The sequence below is a fragment of the Halichondria panicea genome, chromosome 2 (genome assembly GCF_963675165.1).
Source record: "Halichondria panicea chromosome 2, odHalPani1.1, whole genome shotgun sequence".
Taxonomy (NCBI): domain Eukaryota; kingdom Metazoa; phylum Porifera; class Demospongiae; order Suberitida; family Halichondriidae; genus Halichondria; species Halichondria panicea.
Window position 1 is genome coordinate 8,302,456 of NC_087378.1, and position 18,305 is coordinate 8,320,760.

The window sequence follows — 18,305 nt, forward strand, 5'->3', positions numbered from 1 at the left end:
CAAAGAAGGTTGTATATTCAGTATTTCTAATTAGAGCGCGCCCAGGTTGGTTACAAGGTCGAAGAACAAGATGTCTTCTTTAGTCAACCCAGCGCTCAAGATTCTTCCTAACGTGGAGCAGCTCTCTAGTCGAGTATGGCGTATCCTGGGGCTTAATCCTGGCAAGTTCACGCTGCAAGGGACCAACACTTACCTCGTGGGCACTGGAAATAAGTGGGTGGATATGGTGTGCATTATATAGGTCACACCACACACCTCCCACACCACACACCTCCCACACACACCTCCCACACCACTGCACACACACCACACATGTACAGGCGGATATTGATTGACACGGGAGAGGCCAACAAGCCCGACTATGTTAGCTTGTTGGGGGAAACACTATCTAAGCTGAATACAAGCATCACTAAGATCATCATCACACACTGGCATCACGACCATCTGGGCGGGGCAGTGGGTGTGGCCTCTATATGTCCAGGTAGAAGACCCTCCATTACCCTTGTGTATGTACGTGTTGCATATCGTCCCTCATGCATACAGACGCAGTGTTCTACAAGCTTCCACTGCCAGAGTCAAGTGGTGGTGGTAGGTACCCCCTGAGGCCTAGTACAGATCCAGACGCTGACCCTGCCAATCAGGCGTTGTACTCTGACCTTATGACGGAGACGAGTGATGGGGAGGTGCTGCACACAGAGGGAGCTACTCTGAGAGTGTTAGCCACCCCGGGTCACACGACTGATCACATGTCACTAGTACTGGAGGAGGAGGGCTCCCTGTTCACTGGGGACTGTGTCCTAGGTCAGGGAAGCTCTGTAAGTGCTGAATGAAGAGACACTAACATATAATATATAAGTTTCCACTACCCCACTCTCTCCCTTCCTCCCACTGCCCCACTCTCTCCCTTCCTCCCACTGCCCCACTCTCTCCCTTCCTCCCACTGCCCCACTCTCTCCCTTCCTCCCACTGCCCCACTCTCTCCCTTCCTCCCACTGCCCCACTCTCTCCCTTCCTCCCACTGCCCCACTCTCTCCCTTCCTCCCACTACCCCACTCTCTCCCTTCCTCCCACTACCCCACTCTCTCCCTTCCTCCCACTACCCCACTCTCTCCCTTTCTCCCACTATAACTATAATAATGGCGTGCACACTATAAATTATTAGTAATAAAATCTCTGTTTAGAGTTTGCCTGCATGCTAATATATATATCTGTGCAGTTAATCCACGGAACAAGGCATTTGCTAGCTATAGAGTTTTAGTAGTTAGAGCCTGTGTTGTGCAGGTAGTGGTAGTTCAACTGTATACCCTCCCCCTCTGTTGTGCAGGCAGTGGTAGTTCAACTGTATACCCTCCCCCTCTGTTGTGCAGGCAGTGGTAGTTCAACCCTATACCCTCCCTCTCTGTTGTGCAGGTAGTGGTAGTTCAACCCTATACCCTCCCTCTCTGTTGTGCAGGTAGTGGTAGTTCAACCCTATACCCTCCCCCTCTGTTGTGCAGGTAGTGGTAGTTCAACCCTATACCCTCCCTCTCTGTTGTGCAGGTAGTGGTAGTTCAACCCTATACCCTCCCCCTCTGTTGTGCAGGTAGTGGTAGTTCAACCCTATACCCTCCCCCTCTGCAGGTGTTTGAGGACTTTGGTAGCTACATGCAGTCACTGTATCGACTGAGGGACCTCGTGCCCACCACCCTCTACCCTGGTCATGGTCCAGTGGTGATGGACGGACTGGGCAAGATCAACCAGTACATTGAACACAGGCTGGCCAGGGAGAAACAGGTAACTACTGACTCTACTCAACACGTACACCATTAATTTGTATCTACCTATTGTTTGTTCCGGGCAGGTTTTGGCTGAGCTCTCTAAGGAACCTGGTAATGGCCTGACCTCTATGGACGTTGTCATGGAGATGTACAAGGTGTGCTAACTTCTATTCATCCCAGCATCCACTGTAATTAATATAATTACATGTACCGTGCTCATCCCACTACACGCTACACTCCTAATGTGTGCCCCCGCCCACACACCTTACATGCTACACTCCTAATGTGTGCCCCCGCCCACACACCTTACATGCTACACTCCTAATGTGTGTCCCGCCCACACACTACATGCTACACTCCTAATGTGTGTCCCGCCCACACACTACATGCAGGACGTTGACCAGAGCCTGTGGTTTGGTGCTGAGAGCAATGTCAAGCTTCATCTGTACAAGCTGCTCAACGAGGGGATGGTTACAAAGATAGAACTAGAAGACGGAACTGTAAAATGGAGACTAAAGCTCATCAAATTATGATCAAACTGTTTTGTTGTTTGTGTCCGTTTGTTGTGGTATGTACATTGCTTATGTATGAGATCACAATAAACATTTTTTAGAAGAAACCATTCAAGAAATTCCAATAGAAGTGATACAAAAATAAGCCATTAATATAATTGAAGTGGTCAGTTCAGTTCCATTTGTTTGAACTCTTTCCTCAACATGGAGACGTTATCCTTGTAGAGGACTGGGTCAGCCCTCACCACGGAGGAGTGGAGGGGCACTCGACCGTACACATTGACAGCCATGTTCAAACATGCCACTCTCTCCTGATTGGTGCGTTGTAGGGTTGCCGTGGAGACTGCCTGGGGGGTCTTAGTGAAGGCTGTACGATGAGACACTTTGATTGGTCGTTTCCCCGTGATGTCAGCTACCAGACAATTGAGGACAATGTCGAGACAGTTAGTGTTTTGATTGGCCAGTTCCAGCAGACGAGGGGAGAGCTTCTCGTGGAGTAGGTAACCATAGTACCTGTGTGGGGGATTACTCTAATACTAACACATGATGGTGTTACTATACCAGAGTACAGAGGGGATACAGTACAAAGATACCTCATAAAGCACAGGAGGGGGGGGGGCAGTACAAAGATACCTTATAAAGCACAGGGGGGGGTAAAGTTAATGACTTTGTTTACTGTACATGCACATTTCAAATACATTATTAGTGTACCTATTAGTACATGGCCTTATGGTAGTTGATCAAAGGTGGGGAATGTGGAGTTGTTGTCAATAGTATGTGCTAGCAGCATTAACTCACTTGTGGAAGAAGAGAATTCCTGAGAGCACTAGAGAGAAGTCGTTGCTTGGTTGGTCACTGTGGCCCCACTGTTCCCTCACCTCGTCCCAGTAATGGCTGTGAGCAACGTAGCCAATCAGACGATCACGAAACGACTGCCAAACAGCAAAACCAAACTCTACCTAGAGAGAGAGAAATCAACAATAATTATAGAGGAAACCAACAACACATACAGTGACTTGTACAGTTGCATGGAAGCAACACACAAACTAAGAGACTCTTACAGTTCTAAATCTGCCGTAAGTAGTAAACACACACTACACACATTGGCTGTAACTGGAGTTCTGATGGTCCAAATTGAAGGTTTTTTGAAAGCTTAGAAGGAGCCTGTTCAGATGGTATGCTCAAATCACATAATTATTTGGAACAGGCCATAATTTCCTATTTTCGGAAAAATACTATGGGCTATAATTATATAGCCCATGGTCTTTTGTCAAAAACAGGTTAAAAATTGACTTTCGATTTCAACACACCATCTGAAAGGCCTCTCTCTAAGCTTTCAGAAAATCATAAAATTAATGTTATTGGACCAACGGGGTGAGTGTATAGTTGGTTCACTCAATTCCCATCTTATATTGGGAATCTAACTCGCATTAGCCATCCATCCTTATCAAAATTCAATATTCATTCAATAATAGCAAGAATAATGATTATGCTTCATTTAACGCTAAGTCCCCTGTACCTCATCGCTGTTGATCTCTGCCTCCTCTGTCAAGTGTAGGACAGCATCTGTCCGCACACTATCCAATGGCCAGAACTGGTCCACGAGAGTACGGCCCTCACTCCTCACTACCCTCACAGGCACACTGAGAGGGGGCACATCCACACGAGGAGGTCCCGCCCCCACCCATTGTACTATGACCTCCGCCAAATGAGCGGACGTGGAGAGAGATTTGATGAGACTGATTAGAGGGGCTGACTCGCGAGTGGCCGGGTGGGAACATGTGATGATGACCGTGAACTGGTCCTGTGATGAGTGGGTGTGGTAGAAGGGGAAGGTGGGCGGGCGGGGGCTATAGGCTGGATGATACACTAGACCACCAGGAGATTGGTTCCACACAAACCCTGGCCGAGGGATCACACGGTTCTGGAGGATCTGAGGAAATGAGAATAGAATTTAAAAATTTTTTTTCTTTGCATATAATTTTACATGGAGGACAATACATCATCAGAACTGTACAAGGGCCCACCTCTAGTGTTGTCATGACAACTCTCTCAACGGACTTGAAATATGTGTCCCAGATGAGTTGTGTATGAAGTCTGAGAGACAACAGACGATGAGTGGGGACACTGCGTACTATACCAGACACCTGAGGCAAGGGAGGGAATGCATGCAATCTGAAAAAAGAGACCACTTGGTCTTAAATTATAATTATTGGCCTCAGATTGCATCATATAGTACGAAAGCTAGTAGGTACCACAAGAGCTAGCACGCAGCCAGTGGCTGCCTCTGGGGTCATGACCTACCTGCAGTAGCCGCCTCTCGTCCAACTCCAGGGCAGCTTGGCTCCAGTCTATCACCTCATCAAAGGGTAACACATAGCTGTAGGAGGTAGGGTGGAGGGTTAGTGGAGAAACAATTCAATTTTGGCAAAACTATACTGTCAAGTATTTAATTTGGCCTGCAAATCAAACAGAATGATTATGATTTGAAATGAGACAATATACTGTAACTTGAGATATGGGCAGTCAAAGATTTTGAACACAACACTTTGTACGAGGAATTGGGTTAGCGCTTGCAACAAATGAGTAATAATTAGGTGTTGAAAAGCAAATCAAACTATCAAAGAAAAACTTTTGGCTTGCACTATAAACAAACACATAGCTATAGGAGTGTGTCAGTGCTCAGGGGGGGGTGGTCTCACCCGTTGCTAAGGGAGACAGGGACACAGGAGGCTTGCAGAGCCTCGAGGAATCTGAACGATCCTAGTCTACGCCCTCGAGGCACAAGACAATAGGAGGAGTTGGCCAGGAGGTCGGCATAGTCGTACCTGTGTGAGGTGTGAGGGTGTGTGGGTGTGAAGGTGTGTGGGTGTGAGGGTGTAAAGGTGTGAGGGTGTGAGGGTGTGAAGAGTATGACCTCACAGTACAAGTGTTGGTCAAGTATGACCAGCAGCCATATCAACACACGATATCAAGTACCTAAGGGACACCTGCTCCAATCAACAGATAATTGGATGTTGTTGACAATGAATAATAAAAACCTAACAACAGCATTGGCGCTGTATATAGGGTCATGCAGTTATCAATTAGGTGACCTGTGTACACACACACCTACCCACCCACCAACACACACACTTAATATGTCTTATTAGCTATGAATAGAGAAAACAAATTTAGCACCTAACACAATATCAATATCAACTCTACAGGTACAATATCAACTATATTATATACACTAGACGTGCAATGCATACACAATGATGTGTGTGTGTGTGTGTGTTTGTACTGACTCACTTGTCATAGAGCTCATTGTCGGCATGGCAACGCTTGTCCTGCCGCTTGGCCCAGTCTCGGTTATGCTTACATGTAGTGAGCATGAGGATGTCCCTGTCATTGTGGAGGTGATACAACGAGGCTCTAGTCTCACGCCCAGGCCCGTACAAGTATCTCTTCCCCTTGAATGCCAGCAAATATTTCCTTCGTATAGGGAATAGCCCGGCCTTGCCATAGAGAGCCCCATCCTGCCCTGCCCTCTCTGGATGCTCGTTATGCAAGAGAGGTAGGCTGATGTCGAATCCTCGTCGGAAGTAACTCATATTGAACGAGGCCTTTGCTACAATAGCTTGTCCCGTGTCAAAGTCCAGTTCATCACTATAGTCGGGCCAAGTGCCTGCGTACTGGTTGAAGATGAGGTGATTGCGACCACCGTTCCAATGCTCCAGGGAGGCGAGGTTAGGGAGAGTGTTGAGGTAGTCGTTGCTGTGCTTGTCCCGATCCAGCGTGTCATAGCTAGGTACAAAGAGGCATGCCTCGGTTGGGTCACTAGTGTAGTAGTGACTGTTCCTAATAGCGGAGAGGATCTTCCGATGGAGAGGGGAGTGTCCGCTGAGTCCCTTGGTCTCAGGATAGACAAACACTTTGAATGTTTCACATCTGCTGACATCAAAGCATGCTCCCATAGTGCAGTGGTTGTTGGATGTCTTGTCCAAGCTCACAGCTATAGCAACAGAGTGTGGCCTCTCCTGATGCAGGTCTGACACGCTCAGATAACTTGTTGACTGTGATAGGCTTGTTAGCTCATGACCCCTCAGGCACTGATAGCAGACAATGATAACCAGAGAGAAGAACACAGCCAGTCCCAGTAGGTCTAGCAGGACCACTCTAGAGAGCTTTCGTTGCATGTGGTCATAAGCTGGAGCTGGAGCTTGTACTGGCACAAAATTCAAGCAAATCTGTAGCTAATTTTACCGCATGGATTCTCAAACACAGTGGAATGTGTCGAATAATTGATTGATAATCTAGCTTGTAGGGTTTCATCGTGCACAACATCAATAGACTAGACAAACAAAAATGAATTGCACAAATACATAGCTAGCTACACGACCACTCATCAATAGGACATACACAGTGCTATAAAAAGCCCCAGGCCTCTACACCAGTGCAGATGAAGTCTTGAGAGCTAGCTAAGCATTGATTGTTGAATGTGGAGCACTCGTAACTAGAGCCATGATAGAAGTTTTCGTCGATCCACAGTCCAGGGTGGCCACTGTGTGGGTGTGTGAAGGGAGGGGGCGTGTGTGTGTGGGTGGGGAGGGGGTATAATGAGCTGGCACCATATAATGTAATTAGGGTAAATCACAACAATCATAATTATATCAATATTAATATAGACATTATAAAATATTGACCTCACTATTTTGGTTACTCATTATATTTTGGAGTAAGTTTTACTATAATCTATAATCTATGGTACACTCACTCTCCACTTCCAATGGATAGACTGGTGCTGTTGCCCTTGACAAAGTAATGGTTGCCTCCAGTCCAGTAATAGTGCTGCATCTCCGTGGGAGACTCAAAACTGAACAGTGACGATTCTCCGCGACCGTAGAACTTATCACTGATACGCACTGGACACGTTGTCACAGCACCAAATATCTAGAGAGGACACAATATTGTATACAGTAATTATTGTGTTTGTGGTAACAATTAAAATTGCTTGTCAAGCGTAAAGGTCAAGTACATAAGTACATGACAACAGACATAAGTGTGTAGTTGTCATGACAACATATGTAAGTGTAAGTGGATAGTTGTGTTGTTTGTGTGAAGACAGGACCTCATACTCACCTTGAGTTGGTCATCCCTGACAACCAGTACCACGGGGCTGTCTTCGTTCTCAAAGGCCACCATGTTTCGGTACATTGTACGGAGACTAATGCCATCACGAAATGTGCTGTATACCAGCACCCACTGGCGGCCCACTGCAGCAGCCGGGAGGATGGCTACCAACTGTACAAGTGTGTGTGGGGGGGGCATACAGGTAAGGTACACACACACACACACACACACACACACACCACACTCCCGCCCACACACCTTCTTTAAGTGTCCCTCTACTAGCAACTGTGATTCCTCTGAGAGTGTGGGGGGTGGGAGGTCAAGGTCCTCCATGGCCGACAGTCTGTGGGGGTAATTAACATGGTATCCATGGCAATGTTGGTGGGGGGTCTTACCGTCTCCTGTACTTGTGCAGGTCCTGTAGGCTCATGATCTGAGGGAAGAGGAGAGTTAGTGTGTGTGGGTGTGTGTGGGGGTGTGTGTGTGGGTGGTGGGTGGTTGTACCTCCCATGAAGATGTGTCGAAATGATCCTCACAGAAATCAAGCCCCTGGAATAGAAAGGCAGTATAATTATGGTGATATATTATACAGTCAGACAAGCCTCACTTGTGGGGCCACTTGGTCAGAGCAGATGAACTCAAACGTTCCCTCCGTCCATGCGCCGAGACTGGGTGTGGTCAATGGTTTAGGATGGTGTGCCTTGATGAACTGCACGACATCATAGGCCCTGAGGGGTGAGGATAACATGACTCACTGTGTATCATCCCACTGTATACCGTATAGCGCGAAATTTTCGAGGCACTTATATTTCGTGGATTGGCCTCTAAAAGCCATTTCGTTGCACAATGTTCGCGGAATGACTGCTTACCGGAAGCCACGCCTTTAGATCTTGCACGTTATAGCAGGTAAAGAACGATTTTCGTGGACTTAATTTTCGTGTAGGATTGCTAACCCACGAAATCCACGAAAATTAAGCCCCTCGAAAATTTCGCGCTATACGGTATACAACACACTGAGATCACATGTCACAGTAGCTGTCAACAGGAGGCATGTGGCTCTTACACACACCACACCGCTCTCACCTCTTCTCAGTGAAAGCAAAGCAGAAGCAAGTCTTGACCTGCTGTACGGATGGGGAGCGTTTGGAGCGAGGTCCCTCCCCCTTGGGTATGTCAATGCCCACTGCACTGTTGATGGGAGTGTAAGTGTAGGTGGTCCCGGGCTTGGGGCACACGTGGACGTGAAGGAACACTGGCTCGTCAGATAGTAGGCTCTCACATGATGGGCAGCCGAGGCTGTTGCTTGCTGAGGGGTCTTCAACACTTGCTGGGGGATCATCATTGTCTCCCTTGAGAGTGACAATGGAGAGTTCACCGTCTCCACTTGTATTGTGTATGGTAGTTGCATCATCCTCACGCCTCTCACTGGTGTCCTCCTCCTCAAGGCTGGCTGGGGGGTCCATGCTGCTCCCTGGGAGGTCCTCATCGAGGCTGGCTGGGGGGTCTTTACCGAGGCTGGCTTGGGGATCCTCATCGAGGTTGGCTGGGGGGTCTTTACCGAGGCTGGCTTGGGGGTCCTCATCAAGGCTGGCTGGGGAGTCTTCATTTAGGCTGGCTCTGCTGAAGGTGATGACAGGTACATTTTGTAGATCATCTGACACAATAATCTTGTCCAGACTCAGGTCCAGCTCCACACTATTCTCACTGATAGTGACACGCCCATCACTGCTGCCCTCAGAGATGTGCGTCTGAGACCGCCTATACAACACAAACGTGTACAAGTAACTACATGTAACCAGGGTTCTATCCAGTGGAGGGGGGGAAGCTTTTCCTCTAGATCCCCCCCCCCCCCCCACCCCATCACCAGTGCGCAAATTCTTAATGAGATAGTTTTATCCATCAATCATCTACAAATCAATTGGCATTAAAATTGCATATCTGAGAAGCAGACAATCATCACATGCACACCCACTCTTGTAGTCCACCCGCCCCCGGCCATTACCTGGTGGGTGGGGCCGCGTCCTTGGTGAGGGCAGCGTAAGTGATGTCAACAATGGGTAAGACAATTTCAAAACGCATTGCTCCAAGTTCCATAACCAGAGGGTCCATGAGGTGTGGTGTGAACATCAGAGCCATGTGGTTGAGTACAAGAGAGCCATGGATACAACCCTAGCACACACAGGGAGTGGAATAGGTAAAGATCATCAATGTTAGAGGTGTGCTTTTACCTGATCATCACTCATGAACTTGCATACGATAGATAAGTGTGTGTCAGTGACCTCCTCTTCAACATCAGTAGCCCAGTTGAGAGGGGTGACCCCTCGCTCATTATTCACAGGGGGTGGTGACTCCGGGGGTGGAGGGGGTGACGGTGACGGGGGCTTGGGCATGTTCTCGGTGTCTGGTACATAGATGACCTATAGAGGAAGGGTACAATGGCGGCCATGTTAGTGGGTGTGGTCTCACATCTCCTGGAAAGATGTGCCATGATGGACCCTGATGCTTGCGGTTGATTCGAGCAATGTCACCAGGTGTTGTCTCAAACTTGATGGCTATACTGTTCAGAGTATCTCTGTCCATCACCTGTGGTGTGTGGAGTGGGCGGTGTGTGGGTGGTGGAGGATACAGGCTGTGAGCAACGACTATCTTTGCTGTGAGGTAAGAACCTCAACTACCCTAGTCTATAATGTGGCCATGTTGCTATGATTGGAGAAAACCTACAATAGCAGATTCATAGACTGGGGGGAAATCATGTACTGTTATTAAACACATGCACAGATGGGTCAGTAGCACAGCCATGGTACACAGAGAGAGAGAGAGAGAGAGAGAGAGAGAGAGACTGGCTACAGTCAGCCCAGCCTATGAAACTGAACCTACCATATAGGGTATGGTGAAGTCAGGGGCCTTGAATGAACTGGAGAAGTGAATGGAAGGATCCATGTCTGTAGGCACAAAGGTTAGTACAATAATGTGTCAATAGTCTTTTGTAGTGCTTTGAGTTACAACTAATGAACTCCTTTCATGCACAACACTCGATACACAAGCATGTACTGAGCTATGCATGCATAACCCAGGGACACACTACAGTTACATTACTTCCTCCACACACACACACACACACACACACACACACACACACACACACACACACACACACACACACACACACACACACACACACACACACACACACACACACACACACACACACACACACACACACACACACACACACACACACACACACACACACACACACACACACACACACACACACACACACACACACACACACACACACACACACACACACACACACACACACACACGCGATTATACAGTGAAGCCCTAGAGTGTACAATATCCCCCCTTATTATTAACCCACTCACCACCCACTCACCACCCACTCACCACGTCCCAGTGATACCTGAGATGACTGCTTGTCATCAGACACAGTCTTCTTCCAATGAGGGAACTTCTCCTGCAGTGCTGTGGGTACGGTCCCCCAATCCATCGGGTTTTTAAGACCTCCCTCATCACAGTGCAGCCGCACCTCCACAGGACCCGGGCTCCCACTCCCCACCATGTCACTGTGTGTGTGTGTGTGTGTGTGTGGTGGGCGGGTGAATGATGGCAAAAATGAAAGCTAAACACAGATTACAGATACTACCTACAAAAAAACAACAGATATCTCATGAAAATACATTTTCATCATGCAAAAAAATTTTCACCACACTAAACAATGCATAGAGTATCTAACAATGTGTGGTACTATACAGTGGCATACGGATGGGGACTGGCAGACGGTCTTGGACTCCTTCTCTTCTGTAGCCAACTACTCATCCTTGACTGCAACTAGCTAGCTATCTAAACTGATCCTAGATACTCTTCTACTCGGTCCTAGCCCAGGATGGCCACATATTCTCTCCACAGTTGATCTGAACGGTTAGCGCAGAGGAACTCAGCTGAACGTACCTGGGAACACAAACCCTATACTGCCTACACCATGGAATGCATGAATACGGCTTCTAAAAAGAGAAGTACAAAAATAGTGCAGTGAGAGGTGATTATTATCCGTTAAATTGGGGAGCACTCCTAGATACGGTATCCCACGTGGAATACTGTAAAAACAAAGAAATGGGTGTGTACTAGTACAGACCAAGATCTATTGTAATGGCTGAACCTTTCTCTACTCGTTATGCTCGCGTGGTTCTCTTTGGAGACTCCATCACACAGTTTGGATACTCGTTATCTGAGCAGGGATGGTGTGCTGCTCTGGCCAGCCGCTTCCAGAGACGAGCTGACATAATACACAGAGGTTTCTCAGGCTACAATACGCGTTGGGCCAAAGCACTCCTACCCAGCCTAGTCAATGCTGACAATGTCCCCGAGTTTATTGTCATATTCTTTGGAGCCAATGATGCCGCCACTGACGACCACCAACATGTTCCTCTGAGCGAATATAGAGACAATCTAACGGCAATGTGTCAGTATCTGTTTGGTTTGGGCATGCCCGGTAGCTCTGTTCTGCTTGTGACCCCTCCCCCTGTACATGACGAAGACTGGGAGGCCATGTCGGGTATCCATGGTAATCGTACCTTTGCCAAGGCGCAGCAATATGCCAGTGCTGTGATGGAGGTTGGTGCTTCACTCGGAGTGGGTGTGGTTAACGTGTTCAGGGAGATAGCAAAGAAGAAGGATTTCAGAGAATGTCTAATGGATGGGTTGCACCTTGGTGACCATGGCAACGAGATATTGGCGGAGATGGTGATAGCAGTACTGGAAGAGAGGCTGACAGGATGGAACCCAGTGTTCCCAGACTGGACGGATATCGACTCCAAGAGCTATCCCCAACAGTTGAGGGCAAACCTTTGAACTCTATATATAGGTATGAGGTGTGTGTAGTTGGCTTTTTGTACTGTCATTGAGATATTTATGTTGTATTTTTATACACAATAATTGAACATTGTTGCTTATACTTTATCGTGTTTATTTTAGAATTGTGGAAGATGTTATTCATACCCACTGTGTCATGAATGTGATTGGTAGTCGGTTGCCATGAGCCCCACCCATTTTTGTCAACAACAAACTAATACATTTGTATACTAAATTACGATAATTATGGCTTCCCCAGAGATCACAGTCAAGCTCCCCTCTATTGAGAGTTCAAAGGTCACGGCTAAACAGGCTGGCAAAGATGAAGGACAGAAAGTGCCAGACAGTCGCAAGTTAACTCGAGCAACAGCCTTCATATCACGGCTTCAATTAGGCTCATTGCAACGTCAGAAGAGACCTGGTGATATATGGGGGGGAGGGGTTTCACGACAGCCACGCCCACTAGGTACGTTCATTGTCACATGACCACCTCCTTATCCCTCCCTATAGGACTTATTCCTGATCGCCACAGCAAGTTTGACCTCCTTAAAGAATTGAGACGTTTCCTCCCACCCCTCACCACGTACACTGCACCCCCTCCCCATCCTAGTGATGAAAGGGTTAAACAACACCAGCCTTCGTCTCTCACTCAATCAAAAGTAGAGGTATAAGAATAGAATAATGTTTAAAAGATTGTACGATTTGCATTAAATTTCACTTTGTGTTCTCGTAGCTTATATCAGCTGACGTACAGAAGAGGGTTGAAGGTGTTGACTACCCCCAGGCCTACCCCTCTGAGGCTCCACCCCCTACTAGCTTGTTGAACCCTGACCCCCCTGTACCCTACCGCTATTCTCAGGGAGTGCCTCGTGATGACATGGATCAAGACTATCTCGATGCATTGGCCACCTATGATCTCCACAACTACTACACTGTACCTAAGCCACACCCCCTTCACACCTCTGAGGAGACGTGGCCACACCCACTTTACACCTCCGGGGATACATGGTCCGGTCCAATCCAAAGTAAAGGATCAACCAAGCTCGGAAGGTGGGGGTCAGCCTTCAGTCAAATATGCTATTATGAGCCACAAAAGATCATAGTTTTTTCTGAAATGGGAAATTATGGCCTGTTACAAATTTAAGATTTGAGCATACCATCTGAAAGGGCTCCTTCTAAGCTTTCAGAAAATCGTTCTCTAGTTAAATACCGTGTTATAGCAACACATTTCACCGCTCAAACTGACTATTCCAGTTGTTTTATTTGTCATGCACAGAGTGCGGAGTGTGTCCAGTGGTCCACAGTTCCTGAGCTTCTCAGAGCAGTCTCTGTTATGGAATCGATGTCTGAGTGATGATCGTCGTGTTCCCCTCCCTGGAGAGCCGTGTGCTCGCTGCCTAGAGAGAGGTGGGCGGTGTCAGCGATGCAAAGCACTGAGAGTGGGAGGAGGCTACCTCATACTAGATGGTGACACACTGCCTGATGATGTACTCAGGAAAAGACTTGGGAAACGTACGTAAGCTGTTAAATCTTAATGGACTGTGTGCATGGTAGTTGCTGAACTCTGTAGGTTATTCATATGGTGCTGGCAAACGCTGGTCAGGTGACCCGAGGGAAAGGGGCAGGGCTAGAAGAGGGAGGGGGAGGAGTAATGATAATGGGAGTGGCTCCAGACTGAGTGTAGGTGGTGAGGATGGTGATGGGAGGAGTGGGAGTGGTGTGGGCGGACATACTGATGGACGTTACAGTGGACCCGGCAGTGGTGGTGGTGGTGGTGGTGGTGGTAGTCATGGTGATGGTAGACTAGCGAGCAGATCTGGAAGAGAGCACGTGATTGTGAGTTACTGTTGTGTATGGCATGCTCAAATCTTAAATTTGGAACGGGCGATAATTTCCTATTTCTAAGTTTCCCAGTGAGGAACTGCAAAAAGGTTTTATACCTTGCAACAGCCATAACTTAATTTTGAATGGTCCAAATTCAATAATTTTCTGATTTTTTGAAAACTTAGAAGGAACTCTTCTGCTCAAATCTCAAATTTAAAACGTGTCATAATTTATCATTTTCGGAAAAAGACCATGGGCTATATTATATAGCCTATGATATTTTGTCAAAAACAGGCCCAAAATAGACTTTGGATTTTAACACATCATCTGAAATGCCACTCTCTAAGCTTTTAGAAAATCAGAAAATTAACTTTATTGGACTAATGGAACTAAAGTTATGGCTGTTTAAAGGTACTCCATTTAGTGCTAGAGAGCATTATTATATATATTATCCTACACTATTGTCCATAGAATGGTGGTGGTGATAGGACTGCTAGTGACAATGGACATGGTACATCTCGTACTCATGGAGACCACTCGGATGATGGAAGGGGTGAGTGTGTGTGTGTGTGTGTGTGTGTGTGTGTGTGTGTGTGTGTGTGTGTGTGTGTGTGTGTGTGTGTCTGTTTACGGATGTCTGTGACTGTGTGATGTGTGTGCAGGTGGTGGAGGGGGCGGTGTGTCTAGTGATGGAGGAGGTGGTGTGCAGAGGAGCGAGGCTGGAGGGGGTGGGAATGGTGATGAGGGGGATGAGTCAGGCAGGACCAGTAGTCGTGGGATCACAGGAAGTGTGACCTCACGACCCAGCTCCACCCCACGACCAGCCTCTTCTCTGCGGAGAGGGGGAGGTCTGGACCGCAAGACAAGAAACAAGAGGAGCTCTGATATTCAGGTAAGAGAGCACAGGAGTCACTGTCATCATTTAGCCGAGCTTGCTTCCTATGTAGGGTGACCATGGAAGGGGGCGTGGCCAAGGGAGAGGCAGCGGGGAGGACGATAGTGGCACCGAGAGCAGTGATAATGAGAAGAAAGGCAGGAGACGAAGAAAGAAGGTTAAAGCAGACGGAGAGAGTGGTGATGAGAATGACGATGATTTGGAACGGACTAAAATTAAATTTAAGAGTACACGCGATGAGGGAGACGAAAGACCTCCATCTGCTTACCGTGGCAACCTGTAAGTGCACTTAGCTATCATGTCATAATTATTGTGCATAATTTTTTTGAAAGCCCTATCTCAGTAATGATTTGTCAGATCAGTGAGGACTATACTGCATTGTGTACTTTTTTCCCATCATCCAGCATGAGGTTCAAACGTAAGAAGAAGGATGATGTGAAGGCCCTGCATGCCACACTACAGCAGCTGCAGGGAATAGATCCACTCGATTATCTCGCTAAGTATTGTATTATCGACCAAACCAAGCTCCCCCATTATCAGCGTTGCTATGACAATGTGGATCGTGACGAGGATGACGAGATTAATCTAGGAGAGTTGGACTTTGCACTCAAGGCTGTTAACTATGACCTCATCTCAGACTCTGAAATGAGCTATGTTCATTCTGTAAGTTAGAGCCACACAACTACTAGCTAGCCAAGCATATTAGTGTACGTGAATTACGACATGCAATAGCAATTTTCATCGTTTTTGCATTAATTATTCCCTCCACCCCACACACACTCCACACCACCCACTCCACCACCCACACACTCCAGGTTCTGGAACTGGCTGGGAGGCACAAGCTCAACTTTCGCTTGTTCTCTCTCATTGCTGCCCTCTCTGAGAAAGTGGTGGCCCTAGAGTAAGGGCTACTGTAGCTAGTGTGTGTGTGTGGTGGCCCTAGAGTAAGGGCTACTGTAGCTAGTGTGTGTGTGTGTGTGTGTGTGGTGGCCCTAGAGTAAGGGCTACTGTAGCTGTGTGTGTGTGTGGTGGCCCTAGAGTAAGGGCTACTGTAGCTAGTGTGTGTGTGTGTGTGTGGTGGCCCTAGAGTAAGGGCTACTGTAGCTAGTGTGTGTGTGTGGTGGCCCTAGAGTAAGGGCTACTGTAGCTAGTGTGTGTGTGTGTGGTGGCCCTAGAGTAAGGGCTACTGTAGCTAGTGTGTGTGTGTGGTGGCCCTAGAGTAAGGGCTACTGTAGCTAGTGTGTGTGCGTGGTGGCCCTAGAGTAAGAGCTACTGTAGCTAGTGTGTGTGTGTGTGTGTGGGGGGGGGGGGGGGGGGGTAAGAGCTACTAGTGTGATCATTGTGTGTGTGTAACTGCAGGGACATGGTGAAGAGGCTCATCAACAAGATGGACTTTGATGCCCTTGAAGTCAAAATAAAGAAATGCAAGGTGAGAAATTACAAATCTCTTTTGATATGGCTACCACATACACTAATACCCATGTGTAAACACACCCATTAGTTAGTGTGGTTAGTGTACGCACTCCCTTATAACCACACCCCTTTGCCCCACCCCCTCCAGGAGTTGTTCTACTTGCTGGCTGACGCTGAGACCCAGGAGCATGAAGGGGGCGTGGTCACTACAGGAAGCCTATCAGTGGAGTTACAGGCCGGGGGACTGACTGGGGAACATGTGGACTTTGTGGTGGACCGACTCAACCACGAGAACAGAGGCTTAGTGGAGTTCCTTGACTACCTAACCTACGTCCCCCTCTTTGTAGAGATTCATGACTCTATTTCTGGGAACCCTTTAGATTTTTCAAGAACAAAATGAAAACTTTTTTTGTCAATTAATCTTTGATGATGTAGAACAAGGGAGACAATAATTTATAATGTCATAATAATAATAATAATAATTTGAATGCTATCTTCTTTGAAATGGTCTCTGATGGTTTTGTCCGAACATTTCTAACTGTCTCTTTAGTTCATTGATCTTCATGTCTTTGATTTGCACGAGATGCTCTAAACGTGTGACCTTCATCTGTAGGAACTGTAGGGAAGGATAATGAGAGGGGCAGACAATGACCTTTAGACTTACCTGCATACATTCCTGAGACTCGAGGATTCGTTGATCCTTCTCTGCTAGTTTGATAGACACACCGGCACTGTTGTCACGTCCCTTCTGTTTAGGGTGGACCACAGGAGGGTGCCTGCACACACAGGGATAACACTCATTGTACATAGATCTAGTCCTTCAAGATCATGTACAGTTGAGCACATTCTGAACATACCTAATTTTCTGTGTGTATCTCCCAGTCTTCTTCTCTGGGTGTGAGTGGCTACGAGGCCCCCCACTGTGAACCAACCCCCCACTGTGATTCACGGGGGGTAGTGCGTGGTGGGAGGGGGCAGATATTGAGTTGTTACGAGACCCCTTGAGTTGTGGTACAGGGATCCTAGATACAGAGTGTAGTTGAGGGTAGTCATCAGAGGAGAGGGGAGGGGCAGCCCCAGGGTGTCGGGGAATAAGGTCCTGGGGAGAGAGGTGACCAGTATTGTGAATAGTTTATGGTTTTAGGGAGCAATAAATTAGTGATCTCACACACACACACACACACACACACACACACACACACACACACACACACACACACACACTGACCTGTTTCCAGAGCCCCACATCACTGGGGGTAAATGCCTGAGGGTCATAGTAGACATCTTGCTGTTGGTAGGTGGCCTTTTTAGAGGAGTTCTCCAAATATTTCTCCATCTTCAGGCGCAGGGTAGAGAGGATGAACTCAACCACTGTTGGCTTGGATGATGCTGCACCTTGCAGCAGGTCATCTGGGATGCTAAAGTTCAAACGATTGAATGTCTTCCCTGTGTGTGTGTACGTGTGTGTGTGTGTGTGTGTGATGTGTGATGTGTGTGTGGGTGGTGTGTGTGTGGGTGGTGTTTACGTGCATAGTGTACTTACGGTTGAGGGTCCTCCAATTATCGAGTTTCTGTTGAGTGGCGTTGGCGGGTGTGTAGTTGTGTAGCTCCACCAGACTGGGTAGGATATGATGGACCACCTCCGCCGCCATGACACCATCACTGAAGTCTCTTGTAATATTCTTCTTCTGTCGAGACAACGGTATCTCATCAATCCAGGCATACAGTATCTGTAGCTCCTCCTCTGTCAAGTCAGTCATAGCCGGCCACTTACAATAGCTTTGTTTGAGTACTTTTTTGATATTGTGTCAGCTCTGCGTTGTCAAGGCTACTACGGCTTTTCCTAAATAAAGCCCACCTGTAAACACGCCTACCACCCACAAATTTTATGGTGACGTGTCCCAAAGAATAAAC

The 18,305-nt window shown here is 47.5% G+C and overlaps 6 protein-coding genes across 7 annotated transcripts; 3 read left to right on the forward strand and 3 right to left on the reverse strand.

The window, feature by feature from the left end:
• The first annotated feature begins 70 nt into the window (after window positions 1-70).
• On the forward strand, window positions 71-2,376 carry LOC135330831 (endoribonuclease LACTB2-like). Its single transcript, XM_064525772.1, has 6 exons — window positions 71-213; window positions 321-481; window positions 544-815; window positions 1,621-1,773; window positions 1,841-1,912; window positions 2,150-2,376. The coding sequence occupies exons 1-6, from the start codon at window positions 71-73 to the stop codon at window positions 2,288-2,290; spliced, it is 942 nt and encodes a 313-aa protein (XP_064381842.1). The 3' UTR covers window positions 2,291-2,376.
• LOC135330817 (exostosin-1-like) lies at window positions 2,295-6,582 on the reverse strand. The gene is made up of 7 exons (XM_064525757.1): window positions 5,564-6,582; window positions 4,972-5,097; window positions 4,574-4,649; window positions 4,297-4,416; window positions 3,789-4,202; window positions 3,068-3,228; window positions 2,295-2,782 (listed from the first exon to the last, which is right to left on the reverse strand). Exons 1-7 carry the CDS (start codon window positions 6,448-6,450, stop codon window positions 2,437-2,439), a joined length of 2,130 nt encoding a protein of 709 aa, XP_064381827.1. The 5' UTR covers window positions 6,451-6,582; the 3' UTR covers window positions 2,295-2,436.
• Window positions 6,567-11,426, reverse strand: LOC135330814 (oxidation resistance protein 1-like). Of its 2 annotated transcripts, XM_064525755.1 has the most exons (15): window positions 11,172-11,426; window positions 10,796-10,974; window positions 10,262-10,326; window positions 9,851-9,967; window positions 9,613-9,801; window positions 9,387-9,553; window positions 8,971-9,142; window positions 8,468-8,922; window positions 7,992-8,112; window positions 7,889-7,933; window positions 7,780-7,817; window positions 7,643-7,727; window positions 7,394-7,555; window positions 7,029-7,204; window positions 6,567-6,815 (listed from the first exon to the last, which is right to left on the reverse strand). In XM_064525755.1, the coding sequence occupies exons 1-15, from the start codon at window positions 11,225-11,227 to the stop codon at window positions 6,680-6,682; spliced, it is 2,163 nt and encodes a 720-aa protein (XP_064381825.1). In that variant the 5' UTR covers window positions 11,228-11,426; the 3' UTR covers window positions 6,567-6,679. The 2 variants fall into 2 exon arrangements, with proteins under 2 accessions (XP_064381825.1, XP_064381823.1); XM_064525753.1 differs by having other exon boundaries at window positions 8,468-9,142.
• A 72-nt stretch (window positions 11,427-11,498) lies between these two features.
• Window positions 11,499-12,655, forward strand: LOC135330843 (isoamyl acetate-hydrolyzing esterase 1 homolog). Its single transcript, XM_064525786.1, has 2 exons — window positions 11,499-12,272; window positions 12,519-12,655. Exon 1 carries the CDS (start codon window positions 11,558-11,560, stop codon window positions 12,257-12,259), a length of 702 nt encoding a protein of 233 aa, XP_064381856.1. The 5' UTR covers window positions 11,499-11,557; the 3' UTR covers window positions 12,260-12,272; window positions 12,519-12,655.
• On the forward strand, window positions 12,264-16,850 carry LOC135330812 (uncharacterized). Its single transcript, XM_064525751.1, has 12 exons — window positions 12,264-12,725; window positions 12,770-12,924; window positions 12,993-13,309; window positions 13,536-13,771; window positions 13,830-14,095; window positions 14,555-14,636; window positions 14,746-14,975; window positions 15,031-15,257; window positions 15,383-15,641; window positions 15,794-15,879; window positions 16,338-16,407; window positions 16,540-16,850. The coding sequence occupies exons 1-12, from the start codon at window positions 12,506-12,508 to the stop codon at window positions 16,789-16,791; spliced, it is 2,400 nt and encodes a 799-aa protein (XP_064381821.1). The 5' UTR covers window positions 12,264-12,505; the 3' UTR covers window positions 16,792-16,850.
• Window positions 16,784-18,299, reverse strand: LOC135330833 (sperm flagellar protein 1-like). Its single transcript, XM_064525776.1, has 5 exons — window positions 17,935-18,299; window positions 17,620-17,837; window positions 17,249-17,490; window positions 17,056-17,167; window positions 16,784-17,007 (listed from the first exon to the last, which is right to left on the reverse strand). Exons 1-5 carry the CDS (start codon window positions 18,149-18,151, stop codon window positions 16,882-16,884), a joined length of 915 nt encoding a protein of 304 aa, XP_064381846.1. The 5' UTR covers window positions 18,152-18,299; the 3' UTR covers window positions 16,784-16,881.
• Window positions 18,300-18,305: the final 6 nt, after the last annotated feature.